The sequence below is a fragment of the Cynoglossus semilaevis genome, chromosome 12, assembly GCF_000523025.1.
Source record: "Cynoglossus semilaevis isolate Cse_v1.0 chromosome 12, Cse_v1.0, whole genome shotgun sequence".
Classification (NCBI taxonomy): domain Eukaryota; kingdom Metazoa; phylum Chordata; class Actinopteri; order Pleuronectiformes; family Cynoglossidae; genus Cynoglossus; species Cynoglossus semilaevis.
This window is the reverse complement of record NC_024318.1, coordinates 5,833,222-5,845,654: the sequence shown is the minus strand read 5'-3', so window position 1 is coordinate 5,845,654 and position 12,433 is coordinate 5,833,222. Positions and strand designations below refer to the sequence as shown.

General features: G+C 47.6%; 1 protein-coding gene and 1 long non-coding RNA gene across 2 annotated transcripts in view; one reads left to right on the top strand and one right to left on the bottom strand.

Annotated features, from left to right (window-relative positions):
- cul9 (cullin 9) overlaps nucleotides 1–12,426 on the bottom strand; it is a 25,683-nt gene extending 13,257 nt beyond the window's left edge. Inside the window, 31 exon segments of the mRNA XM_025060943.1 lie at nucleotides 16–70; nucleotides 298–460; nucleotides 707–733; nucleotides 916–1,114; nucleotides 1,203–1,366; nucleotides 1,509–1,691; nucleotides 1,773–1,912; nucleotides 2,527–2,556; nucleotides 3,060–3,245; nucleotides 3,341–3,474; nucleotides 3,564–3,739; nucleotides 3,819–4,020; nucleotides 4,348–4,519; nucleotides 4,920–5,010; nucleotides 5,093–5,320; nucleotides 5,397–5,502; nucleotides 5,583–5,671; nucleotides 5,765–5,898; nucleotides 6,022–6,218; nucleotides 6,262–6,416; nucleotides 6,499–6,700; nucleotides 6,797–6,992; nucleotides 7,104–7,310; nucleotides 7,622–7,814; nucleotides 7,890–7,955; nucleotides 7,957–8,081; nucleotides 8,162–8,303; nucleotides 8,468–9,085; nucleotides 9,177–9,331; nucleotides 10,241–10,954; nucleotides 12,268–12,426. Of these exon segments, the coding sequence (XP_024916711.1) occupies nucleotides 16–70; nucleotides 298–460; nucleotides 707–733; nucleotides 916–1,114; nucleotides 1,203–1,366; nucleotides 1,509–1,691; nucleotides 1,773–1,912; nucleotides 2,527–2,556; nucleotides 3,060–3,245; nucleotides 3,341–3,474; nucleotides 3,564–3,739; nucleotides 3,819–4,020; nucleotides 4,348–4,519; nucleotides 4,920–5,010; nucleotides 5,093–5,320; nucleotides 5,397–5,502; nucleotides 5,583–5,671; nucleotides 5,765–5,898; nucleotides 6,022–6,218; nucleotides 6,262–6,416; nucleotides 6,499–6,700; nucleotides 6,797–6,992; nucleotides 7,104–7,310; nucleotides 7,622–7,814; nucleotides 7,890–7,955; nucleotides 7,957–8,081; nucleotides 8,162–8,303; nucleotides 8,468–9,085; nucleotides 9,177–9,331; nucleotides 10,241–10,954; nucleotides 12,268–12,400 (5,582 nt within the window). The 5' untranslated portion in view covers nucleotides 12,401–12,426.
- LOC112487830 (uncharacterized) lies at nucleotides 2,563–2,877 on the top strand. Its single transcript, XR_003051301.1, has 2 exons — nucleotides 2,563–2,762; nucleotides 2,817–2,877. It is a non-coding gene; the product is annotated as an uncharacterized LOC112487830 (long non-coding RNA).
- Nucleotides 12,427–12,433: the final 7 nt, after the last annotated feature.

Below are 12,433 nucleotides of genomic sequence, written 5' to 3'. Positions count from 1 at the left end.
ACGCTCCGCCCGCGCCCACACCCCTGGAGACGCCGGGGCTTGGAGTGCCTCAGACCATACATTGACTGACCTGAGAGGCGGACACACACGATAACGTTGTGTAATAATGTACATGTTATGAGTACTTTTCATCATAATCTCAGACCATACATTGACTGACCTGAGAGACGGACACACATGATAACGTTGTGTAACATTTTCTGGCGTCCTGTTGGCGCTCATGCTTTTTAGACTTTGTGTTTATGAGTAAATGAATATGGTCTTGGTCTTGGTTTATGTGGGCGAAATGGTACTGACTGTGAGTGTAGAACTGGGTGAACTGCTTCAGGTATGAGCACAATTCTGTTGGGAAGTTTTTGGTTGGTTCGTCAAGGAAGCAATTGGAGGAGACGGCCCAGTAACGTGGAGACAGAACCAGAGCCTGGACATCAGCCTCGTCCTCCTCCTCCTCCTCCTCCTCCTCCTCCTCCTCCTCCTCCTCCTCCTCCTCCTCCTCCTCCTCCTCCTCCTCCTCCTCCTCCTCCTCCTCCTCCTCCTCCTCCTCCTCCTCCTCCTCCTCCTCCTCCTCCTCCTCCTCCTCCTCCTCCTCCTCCTCCTCCTCCTCCTCCTCCTCCTCCTCCTCCTCCTCCTCCTCCTCCTCCTCCTCCTCCTCCTCCTCCTCCTCCTCCTCCTCCTCCTCCTCCTCCTCCTCCTCCTCCTCCTCCTCTTCAGACTCCACACATTCATCCTCCATCATTTAGAAAGAAAACAAGACAATAACAAATCAAGATCAAACATAACATGTAAAATAATTCACATTATCCTGAATTATATTACTTAAATTACTGTGATTTTAGATTTAAGTATGGAGAACTGATAGAATCCTGACAAAACCCAAAAATCAGATGGCCTGTATGGACACGTTCAAGTCTTTACCGGTTCCTGATCCTGCAGGCGGCGGTCTAGTCGTTGCAGCTGGTACAGATGAAACTCTTGCTGCAACTCGGCAGATTCACTCAAATTCTTTAGCATTTGCTGTGGGATGCGGTCTGGGAAGCAGCTGCCAATCAGGGCCACCACGGCGTTCTCCAACTGCACGTTCCCCTGCGCCAGCAGCCGGTCACCGAGGTAGTACCTGACAGAGCGAAAGAGAGGGCGTCGTCAATGACATTATCAGTGCTCGATTCTGTCGCTTCAGTGTTTTGTCATGTCAACGTTCAGACCTGTAAAAGTGTTCAAAGGTGTTGGCGAGTTCCAGGCCGGACAGGAAGAGCACTGGTTCCAGAAATTGCTGAAGCTTCTCCAGAGTTTCCATGCTCCCAGACGCCGCACCGCTGCCGCTGAGGTGTATCATCTGATCAATGTACTGAGCAAAACGTTCGCTAACCTGCAAAGGAAACCTTCATCACTACCACAACCTGTGAGTAACTTAACTAAATAAGTTGTTAACTTGATTTAAACCATTTTGGATCTTAATTTAATACATGAATGATTGAGAGCTTAGTAAAACCTTAACCCTGAAGACCTACGTGCATTGCTCTGAGGATGGAGAGCTGCAGCAGTGCTGCAGAGAATCCATGTCGAAGAGCCAGAACAAAAGCCGTCTGCTGACCAAACAGTTCCTCCATGGCATTCTTCAGGCGCAGGTACAGAATCCTGTATTTTTCCACAAAATCTGGAAGACTAAAGCTGGACTCCAGGAACTTCTTAACCTAAGGGGTGAAGCCAGTAAATAAAATAGTGCCGATGCATATTTTTATAAGAAATGTTGCATAATGTGATGGTTTTTGTACCTGGCGCTTGACCACTCCCTGCCAACAGAGGGCGATGCCTGCAATGCTGCTACTGCTTTTGACTTTGGGTTTAGTGGAAGAAGAAGAAGAGGAAGAGGAAGCCGTGGCAGCTGATTCTTTGTTTTTACCCTCTTTGCCATCTGTAACAAATGTTAGAGAAATTGGTTAAAAGGAAGTCGAAAGACACAAAGATGAGAATGCAGTGCTGCTCCGTCAATCATCAGCTCAGAAAAAAAAGATTAGCATTGTTGTTACGATGGGTTCAGGCAGCCTGGTGGCCAAAATAAGAGCAGTCCAAACTGAGAGCATCACATGCTCTGATGACATCAGGAGGAGCGTGATGTGTCCTGATGACGTGAGCCAGTACCAGACCCGCCTGGCGTCATCATCCAAAGTGTGATGCATCCTGATGACATCATAAGAGGCGTGACCCATCCTTAAGACAACAGCTTGAGTACAACACATCTTTATGACACCATCAGATGCTTGAAGCTGTGTTTTTCAATTGGTTCAGGCACACTCGCCCCCTGCTGGATGTTCACATCATTCAATCAATTAGTCAAGCGCTTGTAAAATTAAAATGCTGCAGGTCACACCACAGCATATGATTATGGTATAATATTTCCAGACAGAATTTTTGATTTTGCAAGCAAGACACAGCAGGGGGCGCTACTACGACTTTCTGACCTTACGTGGACACATGAAATGTCTCAGAGCAGAATGTAAACAAACTCAGAAGTCAGGGGTTACTCACTCTTGAGTTCTTTGCTCCTGTTAAGACCTTCTGGAAACAAGATACAGTCTTTAAACACAGAGTAGTGAACACGTGCTACAACGAATGCACGTGCACACACACACACGCACACACAACCTAAGTTACACTAGATTTTATTCAGTTCTTGATTTCAAGGCAGACACGCTCATTTACAGCCTTTTCCCAGGGTTAAGACTTTTTTATAATAATAAAAGCTAAAGCACACGATCATCTAGGTTTCAGAATGTCATGCCAAATGAGGCAAATGTTTCCACACTAATTTCATCTAGGTTTCAGAATGTCATGCCAAGGCAAATGTTTCCACACTAATGTAGTCATTCCTCCAAAAAAGAAAAAAAATATCTATATTAAATAATACTACTGGTGTGTTTCTGGTCTATGATGGGGAAATGTTGACGAGTGCTGTGTCTCCTTTTCTCTTACCGACATCTGAACATGTCCAGATGAAGGAACAGCCTTAGATAAACAAAGAAAAGAACCTGTGTAGAAAGGTGACGTCGTTTCTGACTCACTGGATTTGACAGGTGGCTTCAGCTCCTCGCTGTCTGTGCGACTGGTGTCCACGTGGACCAGCAGGTGCGTCAGACGTCTCACCCTGGAGTTAAAGATTGCTGCTCGGCTTTTGCAGCGACGGGACGACTCCGTGTTTTCTAGGTACTCACTGAGCAGCCAGGACAAGGGGCTGGACGCAGAGGATTCTGAGGAAAAGCAACATGTGATGTCAGAATAAACTTTTCTAAAGGCTTTAAGTTTATAAATATATATATGTGTGTGTGAGTGTGTGTGTGTGTACCTGACAGTGTGATACTGTGGACGATGGGTGTGATCAGAGCCTCCCAGCAGGTTTGACCCAGGGCTTCAGAAGCTTCAGCATCAGGAAGGAATCGATCAGCAAACAACTGTTCATGTTTTAGAGCGCTGTTCAGTCTGGACTCAAAAACACAGAGTGACAATGAACTCTGAGAAAAGTCAGTTTACAGGTTTACACCATCACAGGTTTGGAACCCTAAACCCACTTGTTGAAGAGCTGCAGTAGCTGCGTCCGATCCTCCATCACCTCCTGACACCAGGTGTGGGACTTGGTGCTGTAGAACAGGTAGGTCCGACAACACAGCTGCTCCTTGAACACGGGCCAGAACGTCGGCTTCGGACCCAGGACCTCAAACCCGTGGACCCGAGTGTCGATCCCTCCCTGAAACATAGAGGTTGACGTGAGAATGTACAACAACATCACTACAGCTGTTCCTTGACGGCTCACACTGAACTCTGACCTGCTGACATCTCTTGATTCTGATCTGGATGATGGACCAGAACCGGGTCATGTTCTCCAGGAGGACCACTCGATTTGCTGACGGTACCACATTCACCGTGTTGAGCTCAGTGGTGATGTTTGTTGGGTCGTCTCCGCCCAGAACCACGACCCGCGCTGGCATGTAGCTCGAGTCCTCTGTTGCCACGAGGATGGCAAGTTGTCTGCACACATATGACACTGGTCAGTTCACTGCACTGAAACGGTTAGTAACACAACCAATACCAGTACAGAGTACACACATCAGTACTCTAAAGAGTCAGTGTAGTACCTGTTCACATTTTGTTAGTTATTATTATACATTTATTGATTGTAGTACTGATGAACATATTTGATCACAGATTCTTGGCAGCAGGTGTCACCTCCTCATGACCTCTGTGATCAAATATTCAGTCTTTGTCACGCTCTCAGTACTGATGGAACTATTTTTCACCGTAACGACCCAGATATCGATCAGGGTTAAATCGATACGTCGTGTTTGCATACATCACCTGATAATGACTCCTTTGTGCATGAAGATATTGATGAAGTGCGAGCCTGTGCAACCGTTGGACTCCCAGTACGTCTTGGGGTTCTTATCAGTCAGTTTGTTTGCTCTGTGATGATTGGACGAAACCTCCACCTTCTCCCAGCACTTATCCTCCTTCAGCTCCACACTGGACCCTACACATTCATTTGGTGAAATGAGTATTTTTGACATGTCAGGAGTCCGTTTTTGTAATAAAATAATAACCTGATTACGTTACTAACAGACCACCCAGATCTGAGCCTTCAACTGTGGATCATATCAGTGCTAAGTTGGAGCTCCTTGGACAGCTTCCTGCTGTCAGTGCTGGTCCATTTGGGGTCAGACCCACTAGGAGTTTTAGACATAAGACTGACTCAAGGGTGGGGTCTGGACTGGAGTGTCTACAGTCAGGTTGTATGGAGGATGAACTGAGCTCTGACACTAGAGCAGAGCAGTTTCAGGGTTAACCTAGGGCAGGCCTGTGACGCTATTGGCCAATAGGTAGCGTCCAATCAGTGTTGTATGTCAATAACGTCAATGTTGTCATCAGCTGACCTTGGCACAAGTTCTTGAGAAACACATCAAAGAAGGGGATGTTGATTGGCTGATGGCTGCGGCGGTGCTCCTCGATCTGACCCAGTACCATCTGACAGGAGAAGCACGTCAGCGATGACTCAAAGCCAGAAAATACATCAGTATTTCATGTTGGGTTTTTTTTCTGTTTTTACCTGGATGCAGCCAGCCAGGACGCTGGTGGTCATCTTCTTGTAGAGACTGGCGTACTTGTCACAGTCAGAGACCACATCTCGCAGCTCACCCACCAGCAGCAGGTTGGTGCTGTGCTTGTCCAGAGCTTTGACCAGTGCCTCCTTGGCGCCCAGACGACACATGACCACAGCGTAGTCTTTGTTCAGGGAAGCCAGACGGTACAAAAAGCGGATGAACTGCTGCACAACCTGCGGGACCGATCAAAGGACGTTGGCATACGTAACACAGTGGTGTTTGCGTGTAGTAAGAGCGGCGTCCACTGACCTCCCGATCGTTGATGAACGCAGTCATGGAGGACAGGCATGGCTCGATGCTCTCGTGCCACGGCAGGAGGTCTTCCTGGTAGTTGTCCAGGAACTTATTCAGCATCCTGGAGAGATGATAGCTTCATTATCTCCATGGCAACAGTAGCATATCCACACAGAAATACAGGCTTCGATTCTGAAATACCTGAGGATAGAAAGCTGAATAGCCCGATCTGTTCGATGTTGCTCCATTAGACGAACGAGATCCTGATAAGTTTCACGACTGTGGGTCACCTGGGGGAGTGACCACACAGGATCAATAACTGAGAGAAGACATTAGCGGCAGCCCTGATGAACCAATGACATCTGCAGGTGTGTTTTTTGTACCTGATTCCGCCCCTCCTCCTGTTGCGTGGTGTCATCACAGAGCAGCTGCTCCACCGTCTGAATCACTTCTTTAGTCGCTTCCTTCAAACTCACGACCAACATTTGAAGCTCACACTGATCACTGTCCACTGAAACTCAAATACAAAAAAAAAACCCTCCCTAAATCACCATTTCTTTTCATGTACAACAATTCTAATTGGATGCAAAATCTTTGACATCACTGTGACATCATGAGTCAGCAGTCTGAGGAGTGGTACCTTTGGTCTCCAGTTTGTGGACCATGGAGATGTGATTGAGGGCAACAATAGCGAGCATGGCCTCGGGTCGGGGCAACCGCAGACACTTCCTGAGGACAACGGTGATATTGCAAGCCACCAGCTGTTCCGCCAGAGTCTTGTGATTGGAGATAAGCATGATGACCACAAGGAGGCCGTTACGCACTGACGGCACACAGCTGCACATGGGATCAGTGATTTAAAAAAGAAATCAGTTAGTACACCATCAAAGACATTAAATAAAAAAACAGAATCTAACCAGGACACAGCTAGTCGAAGATCTCCAACATCATCTGATTTCCAGAGTCAGAGAGCGGGAGGCCACTGCCAACGCTGCGGAGGTCATGTTTACTAGCCCCGGTTATGACCTTCAGGGTCTGAGGAGGAAGTCATTAGTGTCAGGGGGTGATTGTGAACATTTGCCTCCTCCAACATTCAGAAGTGACAGATTATCCTCACCGCCAGACCCAGCTGCTGGATTGCAGGGACAGAAGCAAACTCCTGCATGCAGGACAACACGGCTTTGACCCCGCCCTCGGTGGCAAAGGAAACCCTCCACTCGAATTTCATCATCAGGCTGTGAGTGAGTCTGAGTGAGCTGTCCACCACCTCCTTAGACGGAGAAGACAGGAAGTCCACTAGCTGCTTCAGAACCTTGTCTCTGAGGACACAGAGAGGACACAGAGGGGTGAAACATAAGACACAAGGACAAGCACAAAGGACAGAGCAGGAAAGAGAGACGTAGACTGTGTCTCACCGTATGGTGTGGGCAGAGTCACTTCTCGTGTAGTTCCTCTGGACACTCTTGTCCTCCAGAAGCCTGATGATGTAGAAAATGGCTCTCAGCTGCTGAGTGTGGTCTGACCCTGTCTCCGTCTTCTTCAGGGTGTCCACAACCTCACCCATCTTCTCCAACACTGTCTTCTTTCCCTGGACATCCGGGTTGTTGAACACTAGAGGGACGTCAATAAAAATGACGAGTTAAGACCAAAGACTGAGGGACAAAAATGTCTGAGGAAACAAAGCCAAGTCCACACTTGTAGAAACACACTTGTCCAACTCACATTTTATCTTGTCCTCAATGTCTTCTAGGAACCAGCTACCATCCTCTGGGGGCAGGTCACTGTCTGTCTCTGAACTGCCCAAACCAGAATCGTCCTCACTCTCCTTCTTTGGTTTCTTAGAGACGGTAGATGAAGAGGCAGAGTCTGGTGCTCCTCCACCTCCTGCTCCTCCTTTCCCCTGGTCTCCTCCCAGAGCTGATGTTTCAGCTGAAAACAGGAGTTCGTTAGAATGAAATGTTACACTAATGTCAGAAAGTTAAAATAACACTGTAATCATTGCTATCACTAATGTCAGAAAGTTAAAATAACACAGATTTTGCTCCTGTAATCATTTATTACACACACTCTAACCCAACTTCTAAGACAATGGAAAAAGCTTTAATACTTTTAAGTAAACGACAGGTGTAATTACAGCCCAAACAAAGACACAAAATTCTGGCTCTGATTCAGAACCAGGAAATAATTCACGCAGCAGCTTAGAGAGTTGCGTGATACTTATGAGTAAGAGGCGTCCTCACCCAGGAGTTCTTCATCCTCCAGACCTCCTCCTCCTCCTCTCTTCAGGTAATGTTTGGTAAAGGCGTGTGAACTGAACAGGTCACTCAGACAGGACGACGGCAGCTTCTGCTTCAGATAGTGAATCAGTTTCTTCGCCACGTCCCCAGGGACGGTCAGGCTGATGAGGGACACGTCATCCAGCTCATCAATGTCCTGGAGGAGGGGGACAAATTTTATTTGCCATTTCTACTGAAAAGCATCCTCAATATGTCCAGGCTGAAGAGTTACCTGTTCTCCAATGTTCTGGCACAGGAGCTCATTCACTTCCTGCTGCTGTTTCGGCTCTAGCTTCTTTGGTGAAGAACAGAATCTCCCCCCACTCGGCCCGGTTCAGCACAGCTGGCTCTGTCTGCAGGTCTTCTGACAGGTATGGCAGAGAGTAGAGTCCACCAGGAGGCTTGGTGAAGAATGTCTGACTCACTGCACAAAAAAAACATCTGAGTTCAGACAGATGTGTTGTCGGATGGACGGTCAACTCAGAACCCAGCAGCAGGTCTTACCAGTGGTGATTTTGAGCATATCTGTGAGGGTCGAGGCCTTGTCTTGTGACTCCTTCTCAGACTGACTGCCGGCACCGTTGCTTAAAATCTCCACCATGTGCCAGTGAACCCAGTAAGTCCTGGACAATGAGTTCCAGTAAACCTGAACACAAAACATACAGAGAATGGTTCTAATGTGAACAACTTATAATCACAGTGATGTGAAATATGGACCTGGTGTCACAAAGGTCACTGTTTAAGGTTAAGGCCTTGATAATCAATAATCAATCAATAAAACCCATTTGATTCCTCTGGTTTTATTCTCACCTGAACTGGCGGGGAGCCATCGTTGCTGTAGCGAAACACCCCATCATCCCCGGCGTTCACTTCTTCGTAGTCCTCCAGCATACGGACCGTCATGCCGCTCTTCAGGTTTTCCTGGACATACTCCACGTAGGCAGAGCGACTGGCAAAGTCCGATCGTGTTTTGAACCCGTCTCCTGTCTTTTTTTTCTTCGGTGGTATAGCAGGAGGCGCCGACGCAGCAGCGCTGATGGGGAAAGTGAGGGGAGAGGCACAGAACCGAGGCTGGAAGATGGACCGCAGGATAGGACGGGCCGCTTCCTCCACCTGCTCCTCTGCCACGACCCCGCCCTCTCCCATAAGGTAGGCGGGGTTGTCCAGGGACTGGCGGTTCCGGTCCCAGCCCATCACTCTCACCAGCTCTGAGATCAAATTAGCCATCGCCATGGTGAAGTCAAACTCTCGTTGAAGGCGCAGACGCTCTGCCTGGTGAATGGTACCAGTGGAGGACGCAGATGAAGGACAGGGGCTGCCGTCCTGTCTGTCGGAGTTGGACTCCGCCCCCACCGTGTTAAGCTTGTCCATCAATGAAGTAACGCACAGATACCTCTTCACCAATGAGAAGAGAAGCTTCCCTGGAATCTGAGACACAGCAGAGTCAATGTGAAAAACTCACCCACAATAAACTACTGTAAGATCACAAGGGTGTCAGAGGTCAGAGGTCAAGGCTCACCTGTGGCAAGTGGATTCCCTCAAAGGAGATGCCATGTTCCTCAGATGATGTGGTCTCAGCAAACAGCTCCAGGAGAGTGTAGCGGTTGTCAAAGTCCATGTGCTGCTCTATGCCGTCCTGCTGACTGAGGGACAGCAGGACATAGGCACGGCTTCCTGTCAGGACAAGAAATAAACCCTTCAGTCTTGACATGGATTTACAGCACACTTCACTGGGCCATCACCTGTGGCCAGAACTGATCATGACCTCACCAGCTTCACTGGGCCATCACCTGTGGCCAGATCTGCTTCATGACGATCATCACTACTTATACTCATCATCACCTAACCTGAACATGAATCCTTTTATTTTTTTCACCAGAACTCTCGCCTTTCCTCATATTTTTTTTTTTTTTTACATCTAACATGCATCTTCTTTTTTTTTTTACTCTATGACCTGCTACGGACTGAGAAACCTGCTAAAACAAGGCCTTCAGACAGGAACAGCAGCAGCTGCACTAAAGAATCAAAGCACTGTGGCTGTTGTACCTTGGCCTGTTGAGAGTGGGAGTAACTGTGATTAGCATCTGTGATGTGCTGTGTCACTTCCCATTTACAGACAAGTAGTACTTCTGTTCTTCACAACTGAGTTAATTTTATACTCCGCGTCTCAACCACAGAAACAGAAGCCATGTGTGCTAACTGATAGAACGACTACTGAAAAGAGTACTGGTCCCACAAACCAGGTACAGTGCCAGGAGCTACGTACATTAACACCTGAGACACACCACATCCAGAAATGGTGCAAATGCCAGGAATCGTAACAGTACTAGGGATTAATTACATTCACTCCAACTAACCTAGTACTTTTTAGAAACTTGGTAAAGTCCCATGATCCACAGGTGTTTACAGGAACTTCTACAACAACCCAGGCTGGACACGTTTCTACCACAGAGACTACAGACCACACTGAACATGCTACAGGAACCAGTAACAAATTTAAAATAAAATCTTTTCTCGACCCTGCCAACACATTCACTTCTTTCTGCTAAATTACTCCAAGTGGTGCAAAACGTTCAACATTACCTGCGTCGTGTGAGGCAAGCGCCCGGAGCATCTTGCCAGCACTGCGCCTCGTTTGTGTCTCTTTGTTGCACAGAAGCTCCATCAGCAGGTTTAAGGCACCCGTCTCCTTGAAGACACCAACTAGAGAACCGATGCCAGCGTAGGCACTCAGCACATGGATGGTGTGAGTGATGCTGATGGAGTAGTCACTTTTTTTGGCCATTTGTTTTCGTGCTCGCCGCACCAGGTTCTTCACATCCTCCTTCATGTCAGAGAGCTCCACCTCATCAAAGGTGACATCTGAGGGGAATTCCTCAGCACCGCCAGCGCTCATCTGTACTCCATCTGCCGCATCAGTACCGCCCTGCTGTTTCTTCTCTTGGGTTGGCAGGGGGCGCTGTGCATCTGTCTTTCTCTTGCCAAGAAGCATGGGACAGTTTGCATAAACATCTTCCGTTGACATCCACATCAGGATGTTCTCTTGTTTGGTTTCTCCTGAGGTGGAGCTGTTGGACCCGCCCACACCTGAGCTGCCGGCACTCGTCCCATTCACCTCACTGGCTCCGCCCCCAATGCTGGAGTTGTCATCGATGGTGATGAGGCACCAACGAATCAAGTACTCTGTCTGACCATCATGTGTGCGCCGCTGACGAATCAGTTCCTCTGGATACGCCTGCAGCTTTGGACCGAGCTGAACCAGCAGGTTGCCGCTACGGCGTTCACCTGCCATTGTCGCTGAGAAAATACCAAAGGACAGAGGGCAAATAAGAGCAGCAAATTGACAGTTGATGACATCAGCTCAAACAACACTAGACAGAGAACCACTGAGGCACAGCAGAAGACAGAGATGTCAAAGTAGAACCCATGACAATGAGGACATGTCAGTAGACACAGGAGGGTAGAGGGAACGTTAGAGGTTACACAAAAAAGATTTTAAAAAAGACAAGAAATCAGGGCAGCTGAGCCATAAGAGTCAGGCTCAGGAGACACAGGGCATAGGAGACTTTGTCACTCTTGTGACAAGGGATGACTCAAAGAATGCAAATAAAAACACAATTTAAATCAAATTAAAAGGTTTCAAGGTTTTTATGAATAAAGGCTACCAAGAGGCACTACAATTTTATTGGGTTGGTCTCAATGGGGTTTTTGTAGACAAAAAATAATATTTAAGCAGGACTTTTAAAAAACCGTATTCAGCCAGAAAGCTCTAAAACTGTAATATTACAAATTACAAATGTGCCTTTCATAAATTTCAGTCTGCCCCAAAATGCTGATCGGTCTGGATCCGGGCCTGTGAGAGGCTAACACAGCAGCTAACGTTAAAGCCGACTACTCACACACCCCTAATAAATCCAACTGATTAGCCTCGAGCTAAGCTAACTATCCAATCAGATCCCATGAACAACTTTTGTACAACGATCAAACTCTGACTCACAGGACGGTAGAAACGCGTCACACCAAACCCTGGCTCAAAATGTCCATGGTTTTACTAAAGGTCACAATTTTAAACAATGACATCCAATTTAAACAAAAGAACATGACATCATATATCATCAGTAGAAACGTCTGGTTAATTCGGCTCGTCCAAAAAACCCAACTTATCTTCATTGAAAGTTCATGTTCTTTACTTCGGAGACCGTCACCTCCTCAGCTCTGACGCAGGGGAACTGATACGACGTTAGTATAAAAAAGCGAGTGAAACTGTTGAAAAAGTTACATTTCTAACATAGTACACGTCAACAGGCTAAACAAGAGTCAGTCCAATTTAAAGGTGTGATCTCTTAACTGAGTTGAAATCCAAAATGAAAACGTAACTTTTTTTACTTTCACATAACTGTGTATAACACACAGTTCCATTGGTTTCCCACGGCAGCCTGGTACGTGGTTCTCTGGGAACTTGTGTTCTGGTTCTGGCTCAGCTGTGGTAAATATCAAGGGTGGAGAAATGTGGAACTCGGGGTGGGCCTGCCCGGCCAAACAGCTCTCTGGCCACCCGGGTCACGGCACACCACAGACCAGACTTCAGTGGGAGAGCGAGTCACTCTTACCTGCCATGTCACAGACTTTCCCCGCGGATCCACTTATGGACCTGACGCTCACTTTCCTTTTCCTCGCTATGGCTTCGTTTCCCAGACCGTGGCCGTGTGTCTGCTCGGCAGCTCTCAGCTGCTGGATGCGCATTTGCGCTTTGACAGGAAGGGCGGCAACGGCCGG